At 34.2% G+C, this 17,812-nt stretch overlaps 3 protein-coding genes and 1 long non-coding RNA gene across 5 annotated transcripts in view; 1 reads left to right on the top strand and 3 right to left on the bottom strand.

Annotated features, from left to right (window-relative positions):
* LOC134235934 (MICOS complex subunit Mic60-like) overlaps positions 1 to 17,812 on the bottom strand; it is a 47,742-nt gene that overhangs the window by 26,408 nt on the left and 3,522 nt on the right. The window lies entirely within an intron of this gene.
* Positions 336 to 3,507, top strand: LOC134235932 (protein phosphatase 1L-like). Its single transcript, XM_062718107.1, has 5 exons — positions 336 to 611; positions 1,021 to 1,212; positions 1,715 to 1,883; positions 2,051 to 2,181; positions 2,295 to 3,507. The coding sequence occupies exons 1-5, from the start codon at positions 429 to 431 to the stop codon at positions 2,682 to 2,684; spliced, it is 1,065 nt and encodes a 354-aa protein (XP_062574091.1). The 5' UTR covers positions 336 to 428; the 3' UTR covers positions 2,685 to 3,507.
* Positions 8,962 to 13,525, bottom strand: LOC134235935 (myosin essential light chain, striated adductor muscle-like). The gene is made up of 6 exons (XM_062718111.1): positions 13,391 to 13,525; positions 12,832 to 12,859; positions 10,954 to 11,100; positions 10,164 to 10,331; positions 9,831 to 9,917; positions 8,962 to 9,487 (listed from the first exon to the last, which is right to left on the bottom strand). Exons 1-6 carry the CDS (start codon positions 13,391 to 13,393, stop codon positions 9,447 to 9,449), a joined length of 474 nt encoding a protein of 157 aa, XP_062574095.1. The 5' UTR covers positions 13,394 to 13,525; the 3' UTR covers positions 8,962 to 9,446.
* On the bottom strand, positions 16,209 to 17,806 carry LOC134235936 (uncharacterized). Its single transcript, XR_009985503.1, has 2 exons — positions 17,505 to 17,806; positions 16,209 to 16,785 (listed from the first exon to the last, which is right to left on the bottom strand). It is a non-coding gene; the product is annotated as an uncharacterized LOC134235936 (long non-coding RNA).

Genomic DNA, 17,812 nt, shown 5'->3' with positions numbered 1-17,812 from the left:
TTAAAAGAAAGTAAAATGAATTTACAAGAATAAAGCAACATAGAAGTAAGGACAAAATGAATTATGATAAAAGTCAAAGTGAATGAAGACGAATATGGAAACAATAAAGTGACATATAATTACAATAATAACAAAGCATAAAGAAGTAAGCAGAATAAGAATAAAAGCAAGATACATAGACTTTTGGCGGTAATTCCCTTCCATACATAAATAGTTTAATTCAATGTAACAAATCAAATTTACAAAATCTACATTGCCTCAGGCTCTGATCTTTTGTAACAGTAATCAACGATGCACAGATCATTGTGAACTCGGAGCAATTATACCCCTAGTTTTACCGCCATCTCTAATATTTGACAACAACATCCTTTCCTGCGAATGGGACAATCAAACGATGCTCGGCTGAACACGTCCCTCGGGACGACAGAATGACGGTGGTGTCCCTCCTCAGTAGATTTCTGAGGAAGTACCTGTTTAGTATCGAGGCCTTGCTGTTCCTGTGTCTGGTGATTTTCCTGTATCACTCCGTCTACCATTCGTCTCCCCTGTGGAGGTTCATATTTCCCTCCTCTGGCTCCAGAGATAGCAGAAACGAAGCTGTAAAAAACAAGGTCAGTGAAATGTCTTCTGTAGATCTAAGAGGATAAGTGTGTATGATATATATTTGTGGATTTTACCTTTGGCTTTTGTTCTAACTGCTTACCTGTCATTAGGTCATTGGCACTGTTTTATGAATATTCATGGCACTGTGAAATTCTCTATATTTTACTACAAAACATTTCATTTCATTATTTGCAGGTAAATCGGTGGTAAATCACAGTGAAAATTTTTTTAGGTACTCATTAGCAACGATTGCTTCATTTTTTGTAGTAAAAAAGAGAAAAGACATTTAACCACTAGTTAAAAATCTCTTGCAATTAAAAAAAAAGGAGAATTGTTTTTGTATGATCATCACACACATACATCATGCTCTGAATTTTTTCTTATGTTTGCATTAACGGGCTTTTTAATTCTTACCAGACAAACAGACCCTACAATGTTTTTGTGCCAGTGCAATCTACTGGGACGTCCTGGGAACTACAGAAAGAGGGGGCGGCGGCCTACGCTATACAGGGGAGACGCCCCCACATGGAGGACAGGTTTAACATCGTCATAGACCTGGAGGAAACGGGAACGTCTATTTTTGGTATCTTTGATGGACATGGAGGGGAGGTACAGTCACTTTATTCGAGATAAATCCAACCTTTTTAGATGTGGACAAAATTTTTAACACTTTTTGAATCACCTTGATAGGGTAGTCCTTAAGAAATGAAATAACATTGAAATAAAAAAAGAAGTGGTGAACTGGGGTTCCTCTCAAAACGAGGTTGAGTGAGAATACCAGAATATCTAGGTCTGGTGATATCATATCATTATAGGCAGGGAAGTTCCTTGGCCTGCAGGTGTTCCGAACAACCCTGCCTACAGAATGTAAGGGTCGGGTAGATTGAGATTTGCTCACCAGTGGCCAGATAGCTCAGTTTGTGAGCACCTGTCTGCATATTCAAGGGACATGGGTTCAAATCCTGATCTGTCATATTTTCTCCCTTCCTTCTAGTTCTATAAAGATAAAGGTATTGGCTTCCATGGTCTTAACAGTAGTTTCATGTTTTTACATCTTTCAAAGTTAAAATTTAGTATATGATTAATTTGTTTTCCTTTGTTTGATTTCCAGTTTGCCGCCGAGTTTACAGAGAAAACTCTCTTTAAATACCTAATGGTTCGGATTATGAGTTCCTCATTAGACGACCAGACGGGGAATTTTACGGAGATGATAATAGAGGAGGTGTTACGAGTAGATACACAACTGATGCAGATAGCTAGGAATAATTCTGACATATCAGGTAAGGTTATGTGATCAGGTAAGGTCATGTGATTGTCAGGTAAGGTCATGTGATCAATAATTCTGACATGTCAGGCAAGGTCATGAGATGAAAAATAATAAGCTTTTTTATCATTCATTTTATGCAAACATGACTGCACTTTTTGAACTTTTATATTTTTATTTTAGGTACAACAGCTTTGTTTGCATTTCTGCGAGGGGATATCCTAACTGTGGCCAATGTTGGTGATTCCAGGGGCGTACTCTGTGATAAAAACGGAACAGCCATACCTTTGTCTTATGACCATAAACCATACAATGTAATTACATATACTAGGGTTTTACATTCTAGACTTTCATGCTTTAAAACATTTCTGCTCTGGAACTATCCTTTAGAAACATTAAAGATTGACAATTTAATTTTTTTTTTCAGGTAAAGGAGAGACAGAGGATTAAGGAGGTGGGGGGCTTTATCAGTTTTAATGGCGTCTGGAGAGTGGCTGGTGTCCTGGCCACGTCTAGAGCCCTGGGGGACTTCCCCCTTAAAGACACAAAAATGTTGACCGCTGTCCCGGATATTCTGACCTTTAACCTCCGGTTTCTACAGCCATATTTTATGATTCTGGCCTCGGACGGTTTGTGGGACGTGTTCTCCAATCAGGAAGCGGTAGACTTCCTTAAGGATCGTCTTGACGAGCCTCTCTTTGGTGCTAAAAGCCTCGTTTTACAGGCTTACTACAGGGGTTCCCTGGACAATATTTCTGTCATGATTGTTAATTTTAGCAATGGAAAAGTTTCTAAGTTTTCCAGCAATAGGTCTTGACAAATTTACTTTTGGATTATTGCTTGACTAAGTTATATTTTGTAGTCATATACTCACTACTTAATGCAAAGTGTTTTGGTGCAATATTTTGTCATATCATGTTCTGCATTGTGCCTGGATCTGAAAAAAAGATGTGATTTATATATACATTTCTTTTGAATTTTAAAAAAAAAATTTTTAGGATATTCTGGAGGAATAATTTAGATCTGTGCATATATATATATTTTGATATTCAGCAATGCTTCGACAGTTTATACATGTGTGCTCAAATTAAAGGTATAGCTTTCTCCCCATTTCATTTCATACTTGTTATATACTATGTAGACATTGAGTCTTAAAAAGATAAAAACATACTACATGTAGCTTGTGATACTGGTTAGATTCCAGGACATTGCTATGTCAAATTGGTCTTATATTTGTATGATCTGCTTTATGAAGCTTTTATTTATGTATGTTTTAATTCTTTTTGTATCATTTCCAATTATTAGTGTTGTGATATGTGTACATCTGTTGCAATCTAAACCTAGTCAATGTTTTAAGTACAGTATACATGTTTCCTGTATAATTACGCACATTGGTATAAATGGTATTTTTGTCATTTATATATTTCAGCAATGCATTTTCTTAATTAACTTAATTTTGCCTTAAGTACAGCTAGCCTTTAGCTTTATGAACTTCTCTGCTAAACATCTATTTTCATTCAAGTTTAAAGCAGTCACAAACTCTTATTGACGTTTAGAGCAGGCAGCTAATTAAATCCTGATCACTAGGCAGTGTACGCTACTACACAATTTTTAACAGATGTTCTTGTACTTAAAGAAAATTAATTTAAGGATGAATTACTCAGTTACACAAACATTTTTTTTCTTTAGAAAGCAACAATATTTATCATAGATTTATGTTTAAATTGTTTAATGTGAATGATGTTTACCAGATATAAAAGTGGTAATTTTATGAGATTTTGTTGTAAGATAAAAAAAAAGTTGTTCAAAATTATGTATAGGATTATATCACAGGAGTTTGCTTACCTCCTTTGATTATATAGATAGGGAAACAAAATCTCGTATCTCTAAGCACTAAAGAAAACCTAAGATTTCTCTTTATTTTAGTGATTCATTTAAAATCAAAATTTGTCAAAAAATATACATCAATTAATGCATATAAAGTTTGTTTGTGTTAATTACCCTTAAATAAATGAATATTTTTTTTTTATTTAATTCTGACTTGATACTGAAAACCAGGGACCGAGATGTACGATGTACAAATACTATTTAAGATGCATGTGTTGACTGCATTTTTCAAAATATTTTTACATTAACGGTGTTAAAAATATAATTTTCAGGCATTACATGTTACTGTGCGGTTGAAAAATAAAAGATTTAATACAGTCACTGTATGAAAAAGATTTTGTACACTTTCGTTTTTATAACTACAGAAAATTAGCATAACGACAAAGAAAAAGTTGTGGGCGAAGTTAAAAGTTTTTGCGGACAAACAGACAGACAACTAGACAAACGGACGGACGGGGCAAAATTGATAATTATACCCCTTTATCGATTACAGGGGCTTAAATCTGCAAACATATAATAAAAATAAAATATGTTAAAACAACAATTTTTAAAGAAGTTATACCCAGAGACTTCAAGGTAGCTTATCTACCATATGAAAGTATAAAGGTGACCTCTCCATTCAATCATAATCAAATCAGCTGAAGTTACTACATGTACCAGGGTAACTACTGAGACCAAAATTTATGTTGCTACATTATTGTCTTCATTAAACATGAGAATTTTACGGAAATTCATTTTTTTTTTTTTAAATTGAAGAGTAAATAAATTATAAAGAACAAGTTAAAATTCTACTTCAAGCCGTAATTCATTTTTTTTAGTAAAAATTCGATGCTCATTTACTAATTAAAAAAGATGGACAATTTTTATAATTAATCGTGTTTCGTTTGGATTGGTAGAGATGAGCTCAAGTCCTCGCAAAAATTAGAGTTATCTTTCTTGATGCGCCTGATGGGAAACGCAAGCTTCCTTGAACAAAACATGTACATATAATTTGATTATAAATTAAAAAAAAAAAATGTAAGCATCAAAATTTACTAAATCTATTCATAAGCAATAAGGTTCGGTGCAAGTGAAAATTAAGGCACGGTTTCATTTAAGATGGTGCGTACCTTGCAATACCTAGAATTATTAGTATTTTAGCTAATTCAGAGTAAGCCCCTACCTACTACCCTCTCTTCGGATGTTGTGTATTCCGAAAACTTGTCTATCTGCGATCTAAATTTGAAATCCCTTTCTGTAATTAAATTTCTTTGTTAGGTCACCTGAGTAAACTCAGATGACCTATTGCTATCCGTTTTCGTCCGTCGTCGTCCGTCGTTCGTCGTCCGTCGTGTGTTAACATTTGAACATTTTCAGCTTCTTCTCTGCAACCACTGAACCAATTTCAACCAAATTTGGCACAAAGCATCTATGGGTAAAGGGGAACAAAAATTGTGAATTTCATGATCCCTGCCCCCCTGGGGCCTGAGGGGTGGGGCCAAAACCACTAAAATTAATGCAATCTTTAAAAATCTTCTACTTTACTCCTGGACATCAAGCAGTCAAACTGTTTGCATGATTGTAATCAGCATTGAGTCCTCTACCAAAATTGTGAAATTCATGGCCCTGGGGTCAGGAGTTCTAGTGCTAGGGCGGGGCTAAATAAGTATATAGTGAAAATGCATTATTTCTTTGGAAATCTTCTTCTCTACTCCTGGGTATTAAATAAACCAACTAAGTACATAGTTATGATGAGCAAGAGTGCCTCTTTTAAAATTATTAATTTTATGGCCCCAGGGTCAGGGGTTCTGGTGTTAGGGGGACGGGGCTCAATTGATTATATTAATGAAAATACATGAAATCTTTGAAATTTTTTTCTTTGTCTCTGGGTATAAAGCAGATGAACTACCTTTATAGTTATGATGAGCAAGGGCCCTAATCTTGCAGAATTGTGAATTTCAAAGTCCCAGGGTCAGGAGTGGGGTGGGGGCATTACTTATATACTGAAAATGAATTTATTGTTTGAAATCTCCTCTTTCGTATTTATAAAACATTTATAATTTTTTGATATTTAGGGTGCCTTTTTGAAATTTGTGCAATGTGTGGACCTAGGGTCAGGGGTTTATGTCACAGTGTTAGGGGCACTACTGGTTAGTTGGAATGCATTTTTGTTCCCCTACCCTGCATATGGGTATTCAGTAACCAAGCTAAGCAACTGCTAAGTGTATTGTTATGATGATCAATGGTGCCTCTTTCAAAATTGTGAAAGTCATATAGCATCTGGCTTAAAACATGAATCAAATTCAATAACTGGAAAATTGTTGCATAATGCTCAGGTGACCTATAAGGCCCGTGGGCCTCTTGTTTTAAAATGCTGTCTATATAATCCGACCAAGTATTTCTCTGGAACTACTGGTTTCCATATTAGACAATTATTACAGGTTTGCCAGCCTCTTCTTTTCGGTAAAATTATTCAAGTTAAGGTACTCCGATCCCTGGTCAGGAAGGATAACTCTTTAATTTATAATTTAATCTAAAAAGTCTTTTAAAAAAGAAATCTTAAAAATGAAATCTTTTCATGCAACAATTTTCATTTTATACCTCTCAATGTACCTCACGCAAGGTTCTTTGAAGTTCTCAGAAAGTTCTTGTAAAAAGTCGAAATTTTTACACTATAAAAGTATTTTAAAATTACATATTGAAAAAAAAATTGAGATTCTTTTAATCTTACCATAGATTCCAATGTTAATTAAAATAATTTCAATAAGAAGTGATATATGGTATTTTGCAATGACGGGAAAAGCTTTATACGCTATGCATTGTAAAATGATTGAAGTAAATAGAAGAAACCAGAGTACCTTATATGTAAAAAAATATTGTGCGATTTCTTCAAAAGCCTGGAAACCTATGATTTGTATTTCTTAAATGTGTTCGTTGATCAAATCTGAATTGGAAAATGCATATTATATATAATAGATTAACTTTAAAGTTGAAGTTTGAAGAATTATTACTGTAAACACATTACTTTGAGAATTCCGGGACATTTTTGTGCGTATTGTCAATTAGTCAACGTCTGACTTTCGGAACCTGGGCAGGCGCGTAGCCAGCATGGAAACGAAGTGTACGCAGAAAACGGCCGGGGGTCTGGGGGCCGCTCCTGGATTTTACGAAATTTTTCAGTCATTTTCTCGCAAAAGAAATCACAATAATATCACTTTTCTCGAGCAAACACTTAGCTATAAGATATACTGCTTCCATTGATACTTCGGGAAGAGAAGGATAATTTATCAAATTAATTTACGCATATTGTGGTATTGGAAAAAAGTTTCCAAGTGTATCAAGATAAAACAGAGTAGCAATTTCAATATCGTTATCATTGGAGTTTAAATATTTCAAAATATAAACGGGGGTGTTGTTGTCTTTTGATTACCTTCATATTTGATGGCTGAAATGATTCGAGAATGCTTCAATTATAATATAATTCTTTAAATTGGTATACAATATCAGTAAAAGAAGCTATATTATTATTTATTTTGTTCACCATAATTTAAGTTGTTTAACGACATTTATTCATTACCTCTACGGAAATTAAAAATCTTGGATAGTCGTCTAAAACCTTTGCAACTTTTTCTTTCAATCAAAGTCCCTTAGATCGCTTTCCTTATCAAATATTTGTCCGGATAATCGTGATTACGCGGATTAACATTTTGGTTTAACAATTTTTTTTCCTCAAGAATGTTGAAAGATGTTTTTGGAATTGATTTTATAAAGGACTAAATTTGAATGTGCAGACATGCTGAAAAAAAATTGAATCCAAACAATAAGACGCAAAATAATTTGAAACATGGGTAGTGCCTCTTTTTTCCCGAATAAAATTCTCTCTTTCTTTTTTCCTTCTTTTCTTTTATCCCTCTTTCTTTCTTTCTTTCTTTTTTTTGGAAAATGATGTGTACGCACTTGCGTACTTGCGTATAGGCAGCTACGCGCCTGCTGGGGAACAGAGTACCTTAAGATCTCTTCTTCTTTTACCTTTCGTCTTATTCTTAGATTGACCAGAATTCACCAATGATATATTACATTAGAAAATAAATCATTTTATTCTTTTTTTGTGTGTCATGCAGTTCGAATGCACGCATTGAATCAAAAGTTCGACTCTGAACATACAGAACCATGCATAATCATTGGAAGAGTCATTAGAGTGAATTAAAATATTAGCATTAAAGAGGCATGGACACAGTTTCACCTAAAATGTTCAAACTGACATTTCCATTTTTACAATATTTAACTAAAGACTTTCTAATGATCATCAAAAACTTGAACTTCATTTGTCGAGATACAAGACAGATTTAGAGTTCCAAACCTTTATTATGTAAACAGAGTCTGTGTCATGTTTTTGTTTACAAAGGTTAATATACTAATATATGTTCGTTCAAAGCAGACAAGTTCAATAAAGCAGTTAATTCTTAATGGTTTCTAGTGATTTGCTGAATTTCTTGTTGTTATAAATATGATATTTTCTATATCTGTAAACAAAAACAAGGCACGAGCCTTGTTTACTATATGAAGAACTTTAAGTTGAACTGTATCTCGTTTGTTAATCCACAAGTCACGTTCAAATTTTTACTGATCATTAGATGATGCCTTAGTTAGAAATTGTAAACATTAAAATTGGTTTAAAAAATTCAGTTGAAACTGTGTCCATGTCCCTTTAAAATGCTTCTTGAGGAAAAACTTGCACACTTCTCTCGGTAAAATGAGTGTTGCCTAATTCATCTATGCAGTGTTAAACTGTAAATTTCTCTATTTCCTATGTTAAGGTCCATCTCAATCTATTTGTTACTTTGATGCTTGATATGACTTTTTTTTTTAAAAAAATCAAATCTTATTTGTAATTAAAATGCAAGATTATACCGGGTAAATATTTTGCGGGGCAAAAATTGAAATTCTTACAAAGGAATAATAAAAGTCATTTTTCAATAAGTGTTATCTCCCCTATTAGAAAATTTTTAAATCTGTATGCTGTCAAACGTGATGTATACATATAATATATATTCCCCTCTTGACTTCCTAGGTCTGGTAGATACATAATATATATAATTTGAGCATTAAATTAACCTTGATACGGGATATCTTTCGACCAAAATAGTATCCTCATAGAATCTGTTTCGTGTACATCGCAATACCCCTTCTAGTGTATACGTATGTTGTGAAAACAAAAATAAAAACCGTTTAAAAGAAAACAGATTTTTTATTTGGGAAAAATAATAAATAATACACTATTCACTCATAAACAGAGGATGCAAAAGGGATATCCATTCCGACCTCATCTCATTTATACCAACTTTCGAGCATAACTGTACATTTCGGGTCACATGACCCAATGATGTCTTTACCGATGATGTAACCAACCGGTACCGGTTTTAAAAAGAAGACTGATGTGTAGAAAACAGACGGCAAAGTTTATGTAATAGCTGGAGAGGTCTTGCGCAAGAAATCTGGTTCTTTTTTATGATGTTTTGTAGCTTTCCGGGTGGTAAATCAATTCCAGTGCGCATGTCCGTTTTTTAGTTGATGTTTCACTTGATCGCAGCAGCATGCGTAAAACTTCTCCAGCTGATGACGTCACTGTTGTAAATGTTTTGTAGACGGGGATTTTTTGTGTGTATGTGATGTGTTCTTGTGTTAGAGTTTTTTTTTTTATTCAGTCTCCTTTTTAGTCGGGGTATGGTCCAGCCATCACTTTCTTGATGAATTCTGAAAAAAGTAAAGTGAAAAATTCTTTTGAAAACATTTCTAAAGAAGTCAGGGCTGAATCTAAAAACTCAGAAAGTGAGACGAATTAAGAAATTTTATTTTATTTTATTTATTTTTTTTTTTAGTAATCTAACCATTTTTGCCAGAGAGAGGACCAGGTTAAAAAAAAACTTAAATTAAAAAAAAATCATGTCAAGCTAATTCTGGGCAATTTTCACATTGATTGATATGAAATTTCAACGTATGATTTGGTCATAAATATGTATTTTTCCTCGGTACTAATGGGTTTTAATACTTTTTATAGTAATTCCGAACCTATGAATTTTTCTGACTAAAAACTTACCCTCGTATTTGATGTTTCCGTCAAGGTCTTCTTGTAAATCTGTGTTTCTAATGATTTCATCGACCTGGTCGTCACTCAAACGCTCACCTGAACAAGAAAAGATCATGTGATTTATAGCAATAACAGATTACCATAAAAAATAAGAAATTAAAGAAGAAAGAAACGAAATGGAATAATAAAGATCACTTACAATTTTTAAAAGTAAATTTAAAGTTTATTAAACTGAACCTTCTTTTTTATATTAAATAAGTTTTCTCCCAAAGTATAAGTAGGTTACGAAGACCAGTAATGTTGACGCGCACAAGCGCGCGATTTTTAGATCCGCCCACGTACCGAGTGAAGAGAGAAGATGTCTGAGCTCAGCCCCAGAGATGAAACCCTGTCCCTCTCTGTCGAAAGTCTTGAAGGCCTCCATGTAGTCGGCGAAGGTGCCCTGTTCCAGGGTGTTGATGATTGTTTCGTGGATGGGGAGGAACTCCTCGAATTTGTAGGCCTTCTCTCCTGTAATGGAAGGAACGGATTCAGTAAACAAGGTTTAAACAACATCCATAGTTCGTATTTAATAAATAGGTCTCAATCTCAGAATTTTCTGAAATTGTCAGTCGATGTCAGGATGGTGAAATTAAGAACGTGTAGGTCCGATGTAAATTTCTACATACAATACTATCTTTCTTAACAAAATTGTTTTCGAGAAATTACGGAACCTTGTCTGACACCCTCTTTTTGCGTTACTAGTATTCCTCAATCCTGCAAAGCTATTTCTCTTTTGTCACAAGGCATTCCTATTATAAATATTTCATCGAAAATCTTCTGGAAAATGCCGATTTTTCTTACAGATGTTTAAAAAAATCTCTTAAAGAAAACCTCAATTTATAACACATGCATGTTTGAAACTTCATGACGGTTTAGCTAAGGGTCAGCTCTCTTATGGTCAAGCGAGCTAGAAATAGAAGTACTAGTCCACTACTCAAGAAAGAGATTTTTTTGTAGAAGATCATTGATCTAGATTTAATTTCCACTCCACCGAAATCTCTCATATACTAATTACTAACCCCCTTTATTAACTCCCCTTCCGCTAAATTCTTCCGCGATCTAAGTTCACTCCACCCCCTTTGATCCTTACCCATCTTCTTGGTTCCGCCATTCTTCTCGACGATCTCCACGGTGGGGTTCAGACCCACACAGCGGCAGACGTCACCGATTTTGGCGGCATCTACCTCCCCGTCACGACCGTCCCAGAAGTCAAAAAGCTCAAAGACTTCCTTGGCCTCTGAAATTTACAGAACAGTACGTTAAAGATAAATTTACTTACAGCAATAGCCACAACAAAATTAGGATTTTTTTTTAGTAACAATAAGGTTAGAATGATCCTTGTCTACCGAATTATTCATTTTAAGGTCCATCGTCCTTATCTAGTAAACGTTAAGGTCCCTCATCCCCCAGTTTACCCATATATACTGAGTATTAATCATAAAAAATCTAATTATTATAAGAATACAACGCTTACAATTTCAGCACAACTTGCGGGGCAAAAAATGACAGAAATGGCCTTTTATCCTTGAACATGAAAATTATTCCAGTTAGAGTTATCTCCCTTGTCAGAGGGTTTGTGAACCTTAAGAAAACGTTCAACATCCTGTTCATACGATTGATACAGTACCAAATTCTTAGGCAATTACTGGTTGTCGCTGTTATACGTATCATGTACTAGTATTCTTTACCACAGCAAAAGATTACTTTTATTTTGAAAAAGATATCAGGGTACAAGGGTAATTTTATTGAGGCAAATTCTTTATACTAGTAAATTCTCAAGACAAAAATGACATAGATAGAACAAGTAATATCCAACAGCATGTAGGAACTGGTTCATTTGTTATAGGTTAATTGAGCATACTGTGCAGCTGAAAGTGCATTTTTAAAAAAAAAATCTACTGAATTATAAAGCTATGAAATTTTATAAGTAGCCTAAAAAGTCGCTTATATTAAATTTGATTCCTATTTTATCCCCTTCCAAAACTAGAGAACTAACTACCGGTATGTGTCTTATTGGTCTGATTTTTCCACAGGCACTTGCTATTTATTTTTCATTAATTTGGGTAGAAAATTCCTTGCAGAAACAAGTGCCCTTGGCATTCTTTCCCCCTTCGTACACCTCTGCAATTCTATGCCTTTGTCTACTAGAAAACGATAACACATGTTGGCTGTATAGATACTGATTCACACCATCTGTACACAAAGATTTAGAGAAGATACAAGTAATGCACCATGCGCGTGCGCGCATGTGGTGTGTGGGTGCGCAGTCCTTGTAAGGCCGGCGGAAACGGTAAAAAAAAATTGAACATCTGCCAATCTCAACAGGTTTCTTTTCATTCGAGCTTCTGTATTGCTTTTTCCCCCAAAATTACGAGAATGCAAACTATATAGCTTGATAAATAAATGGACACTTAGATATCGAGAATATCAGTTTCGAGATATTGATAGTCTCGTTAGATTTGAACAAATCAATTTTTATGACTGAAAATTTATTTTTTTTATACCCTAGCCTCACCCAAAGTGGCTTTTAGTCTTTTTTCCAGCTAGTTTGAGTAATTCATTTTTGCAAATCATTATCAATCTCTAATTGGCCATACGATTCCTAACGCCAAATTATTTCCATATGTCTCGCTTTTTTCCTCAACTGTGTATGTTTTTCATTAATTACAGTGAGGTAACCCTCGGCGAAGAAATATCCCCCCGCTGAGATTGTCTTAAACATGCCAGAATATATCACCCATCATAATAAGATACTTTCATACTGTTACATTTACTGCAGGAAAGACTTTATTTTCAATAGAGTATTGCGCATGCGGAATCTAGTTCGATTTATCTACGAGTAAATCCTTCTCTAAAATTTTCACATTGCACACAACTGTCTCAGATTTTCTAAGTTCCTTAAAAGAAATAGAATCCATGCTGTTAACAGGTAGAAGATTAATTTATCACACGGATTAACTCTCCATACCTTCAATTTCTTCTTTGGAAAGTTTGGACTGAAATATAACAATGCTCACGTGTAAATACATTTTTCACATGCATAGGTTTAGTATTGTAAAATATATAAAACGTGTAATCCATTCCTCGTACAAACATTGCGTTTAGCTGTTTAATAATTTTTTCCCTAATATTATGCCTTAAAACGTTGCCCTGAAACATAAACCTGATAACATGCGATGATTTCGAAAGGGTTATATTGAATGAAATATATTTACTGAGATATCTAATTTGGAAAAAAAAAACAGTTTGGGTATGATTTCAGTAATTTCTCTCAGTGGATCCTTTTATATAAAACAAATTAAGGCCCTCTCCCCTTATTTCCCTTATTTTATGCATTTATTCTTTTTACACAATTAGTGCGCATCTTATACAAGCTTCATGACCTTGATATAAAGAGGTACACAGTAAAACATAAAAAAAAACTTTATCAGAAGCATCAATCATACATAAGCTGATGCCGAGATGTAAGTATATCGTAACAGACAAGTAAGTGAGTACATGAAGAATAAAAGTCGTTTTTTACTTACCATCTTGCTTATCTATCGCACCGTTGCCCGATGTGAAAGCTTCTAGATCAAGATCGGAATGCCTAGTAACCGTAGATCATTCCCAGCACTTATGGCTTTACCTACATCGGGCGATCCCATTTCCCAGAAAGGGGTTGAGTGTACCCTTACATATGTTTTGGTGCATCGTTATTAATTAGCATAGTTATCTTCTTTATCTACGTCTCAGATCTAGAATTTTTAATTAGGAAATGCGTTGTATTGTTGATTGTAGATTTTATTTTATGAAATGTAATATGAAGACACAGTGTGTCCATGCTTATAGTTACACGGCGGCCCAGGGTAGTCCACTAGACATTTACTGTAGAAAGATATCCTGACTTCTCTCCCAGGGAGAGTGGGCGGGGTCGAGAATGCAATACCGGAATAATCGTAGAATTATGTTATTACACACATTTCCTGACCCCGGGGTTTAATGCACGTACTTCTAAAAATAAAATGGCTCCTTAATTGAGCCGGATTTTATTGCATATTGTTTTATACATAAATGACATAAATCTAGATTAGTTATAAATTCTTATTTAGAAATTCTGAGGTCATGATAAAAAAAAGATGGCGCATATGACAAATATGGCGGGGCTGAAATGTTAGATGTACACAGTGCTGCACTGCGCATACTGCAGAACAGAATGAACCAAACTGCAGTTAAAAATATCTCACGGCGCCGTGTTTACACGACTTGGAACATGCTGGAAATAATTCTGCGTCTTTTGTTTTAATAATAGGTAACCTATAAACCGATTTTATCTTTATTGAAAAGTGCGTATATTTTTGTTATTGTGACACAAAGATAATTCTTGATTGCGACGTCTCGGGCTTCACCCTTGACAGAATGCCACCTGGTGATGGTCTCGGGATTTACCGTCGATGGCATACCACCTGGTGATGGCGTGTGATGACCTCCCGTCGGGGGCGCTACATATGGCAACTCTGCATCGATGTCGAGACATTCCGAAAAGCCACTTTAAAATGAACTCTTCCTGCAGCAGATCGACAGGCAAAATAATTGATACCAGATCGTGCGGCGCATGACGGAGAATTCATTGATACCTGATACACCGCACGCGCGCGTCTGCTAGTACGTGTAGAGAGCTATTTATCACGTTCATTTGGGTGATGATATGCACCACAATGAAAAGAAAACAAATAATATTACGTAATTGAATTCAATAAATGAATTTTTTGCCAATTTATCCACAGACAATAACAAAAGCTTATTTTCATTTGTTGGCACCGATTCTTGTTTACATCTAGGAAAAATATTCTTCGCAAAAGTGTCCCAATTCTTTGAAAATTTGGTCGATTCTTTCTCCATTAAGCCAGTCCATTTTCATCTAAGTTTAGTAGTTGAGCGCTCTCTTTCGACTGGGTTTCAGAAAAAAAGTTTTGAATTTTAAATTAATTATCTGGTCAAAGTCTTTTATTTCTGTCAATATCTCCATTTCCTGTCTACAATATGTCATATTAGGTACAGTGTATATTTGAAGCATTTTAATTCCTTCATTTAGCTAAAGATTATATCTTTCTACGAGACAAGTATATTAATGGAAGCGAATCTTTTGAATGAGATAACTTTGAAGTTTGTGTCTAATTTTTTGGCATTTGTGTTTTATTTGTTTATTTTTAATTCTTTCTTTCTTTCTTTTTTTTTGCGAATCGGTAGGTAGATGCAGATTTTGAAGATGGGTGCAAAATAGTAAAAACAACTTGGATTGACATTATATTTACCTGTGAATAAATTGAAATCATAGAATCTCTCTCCTATAACCTTGATCTGAATGATGGTGTTTCAGTGCCCTTACATTAGCAAATACACATATATTTCATATCTGATCATAGAGGATATGGTGAATTAAGACGAATACTCAATTTAATATTGATTCCTACATAACACTGACATTTTGTCGTCAAACTCCTTATGTTCAAAACACTAGTATATTTATACCAGAGACGAAAATCATATTCAAATAAGAATGTAAAAGATTTTTTTCCGCAAACTGTGTACATTAGAGTACAGTACCGAGAGACGATGCTTTGAAGAATCAGCCATACTTGATTTGTAGCGATTGTTACTATAAATACGACCTGTAACTTTGTACGTAACCCCCGCCCACTCACATCTGTTCATCAACTTATAAATTCATCCGTGGCGCAAGAGTGACCTATCGGTTTGCGACATATTATGCACATTATATATCTATAGTCATTGTGATAAAAATGCTTATCTATTCTGTCCAACTGGTAAGGCCTTCAGCTTGCGGCTTGACCAGTAATTATGCTTAGATTAAGTGAACTTCTGTATATCATATGTCCACTTCGAGCAAAGTTGGTTGGCACTACATTTTCATGGTTTTCATAGTGCTTCTATGTAAATTTTGATTTTTTCAGTCATTAAAATTTTTATTGGCAAATAAACTTTTCCATCTTTCATGCTTATATGTACATTCATATTAATACATTCGTACTGCTTTTGTCGACCTGTCTAAAAATTTTTTTGAAGATTTTTTTTATTGTGGTCTCCGAAGCCTTAATATGAAAAGTTTAGTGTGGCTCACAGTTTGCCACATTTGTGAATCCAAGATTTCAAAAATCAAGATCTGGAAGAATATATAGGGACAAAGCAACATCATACTGAATACTTCGTCTAAAACTCCAGCTTTGCAGTCCCGCTCAATTTATAGTAATTTCATACTTTTACATGTAAATTGTCCATGTTGAAGACCTCAGCAATATATGGCACCTGAAGTCTATTTTCCGAAATAAGACAAAAATTCTGAGAAAAAATACAGCATTTTATTATTAATTCATATTAACCATAATTTACAAATAAATACAAAAAAATATGTCACTTCATTGTCAAAACTTGCTTTTCAGAAGTATATGTTCCTCTTGGAATGAAATTTTCTTTTAAAACACCATGTTTGGAAAAAGACATTTTTAAGGAGAGTTAAGTTTATAAAAAGATAGTGCGTTATTCACTCAGCACAAGTTGCAAAGAAGTCCTCATTTTCCTGACAATATCACCTCTAGAACAAACTGTACATATCAGTCACGTGACGCAATGATTAATGAACTGGTATCCGTTTAGAAGCAAAATTTAAGTTACAAAAATAAACACGCCAAATGAAGAAAAAATCCAAATGTTTTTATTTCACTTCCGGTTTTTAAACTCCAGTGCGCATGTTCGAAATTTCACAGTTTCAAACAAATCCAGCCTTTGAATTTCCTTTTAATCCAATAAAAAAGTTAACGTCCATTGCTGTATAAAATTGAAAATGTTTTTGGATGTGTATAATGTTAAAAATTTCCTTCTGTTTAGTCAGGGTAGGGTCCAGCCATCACTTTCTTGATGAATTCTGAAAATAAATAAATAAAATGAAATCTCTAAGATAAAAAATTAATTAACTGAAATATTAAAAAAGAAGAAAAAAACACGGAACCAGTTTTAATCAATTCTATAAACCTCAACAGACTTCTGCGTACATGTACTTGGTACCTCCATATTTGACGCCTGTATCTCCTAATATTTGGCGTTTATGAATAACATAACCCACAGACTCGATGTTTGTTAATTACGTACCCCAATAAATGCTGTGTTTAATGTACTCTCAGATAGACGTTTATAACGTACCTTTATCTTTCACGTACAAACGTACCCCCGGTGTTGGTGTAGACTTTTCCTGTATAATGTATCTTCTAATTTGACCTTTATAACGTAACCTCATACTTGTCGTTTTTAACTCACTAATGCTTGACGTTCTTACGTACATCGATGTTTATAACGTACCCCATACCTGACGCTTTTAACGTACCATTACATTTGATGCTTATTACCTTCCCCCATATCTGACGCTTTTAACGTAGCTTCATACTTGATGTTTATAACTAATTCCATACCTGACTTTTAATGTAGCTTCACACTTGATGTTTTTTTAACGTACCTAATCCTTACTTTTTACGTACATTCGTATTTGATGTTTTTTACGTACCCTCGTATTTGATTTTTTTTACGTACCTTCATATTTAATGTTTTTACCATACGTAGCTTCGTATTTAATGTTTTTACCGTACGTACCTTCGTATTTGATGTTTTTTACCGTACGTACCTTTGTATTTGATGTTTTTTACGTACCTTCGTATTTGATGTTTTTCACGTACCTTTGTATTTGATGTTTTTTACCGTACGTACCTTCGTATTTGATGTTTTTTACCGTACGTACCTTCGTATTTGATGTTTTTTACCGTACGTACCTTTGTATTTGATGTTTTTTTTACGTACCTTCGTATTTGATGTTTTTTACCGTACGTACCTTTGTATTTGATGTTTTTTACGTACCTTCGTATTTGATGTTTTTCACGTACCTTCGTATTTGATGTTTTTTA

This window comes from Saccostrea cucullata, unplaced genomic scaffold (genome assembly GCF_032062105.1).
Source record: "Saccostrea cucullata isolate Sc308-1 unplaced genomic scaffold, CSIRO_AGI_Scuc_v1 ctg1034, whole genome shotgun sequence".
Classification (NCBI taxonomy): Eukaryota; Metazoa; Mollusca; class Bivalvia; order Ostreida; family Ostreidae; genus Saccostrea; species Saccostrea cuccullata.
The sequence above is the reverse complement of the archived record's forward strand: the minus strand, read 5'-3'. Positions and strand labels throughout refer to the sequence as shown.

What these genes read in the sequence shown, in the direction of transcription:
- LOC134235935 (XM_062718111.1), bottom strand. An exon ending in TTCCAAAGAAGAAATTGAAG is followed by an intron (nt 11,101 to 12,831) that starts GTATGGAGAGTT and finishes TGTAAATTTCAG; the next exon opens with AGGCCAAGGAAGTCTTTGAG. An exon ending in ACATCTTCTCTCTTCACTCG is followed by an intron (nt 9,918 to 10,163) that starts GTACGTGGGCGG and finishes TTTCTTGTTCAG; the next exon opens with GTGAGCGTTTGAGTGACGAC.
- LOC134235932 (XM_062718107.1), top strand. Translation starts at nt 429, where the DNA reads ATGACGGTGGTGTCCCTCCTCAGTAGATTTCTGAGGAAGTACCTGTTT. An exon ending in ACGAAGCTGTAAAAAACAAG is followed by an intron (nt 612 to 1,020) that starts GTCAGTGAAATG and finishes AATTCTTACCAG; the next exon opens with ACAAACAGACCCTACAATGT. An exon ending in ATGACCATAAACCATACAAT is followed by an intron (nt 2,182 to 2,294) that starts GTAATTACATAT and finishes TTTTTTTTTCAG; the next exon opens with GTAAAGGAGAGACAGAGGAT.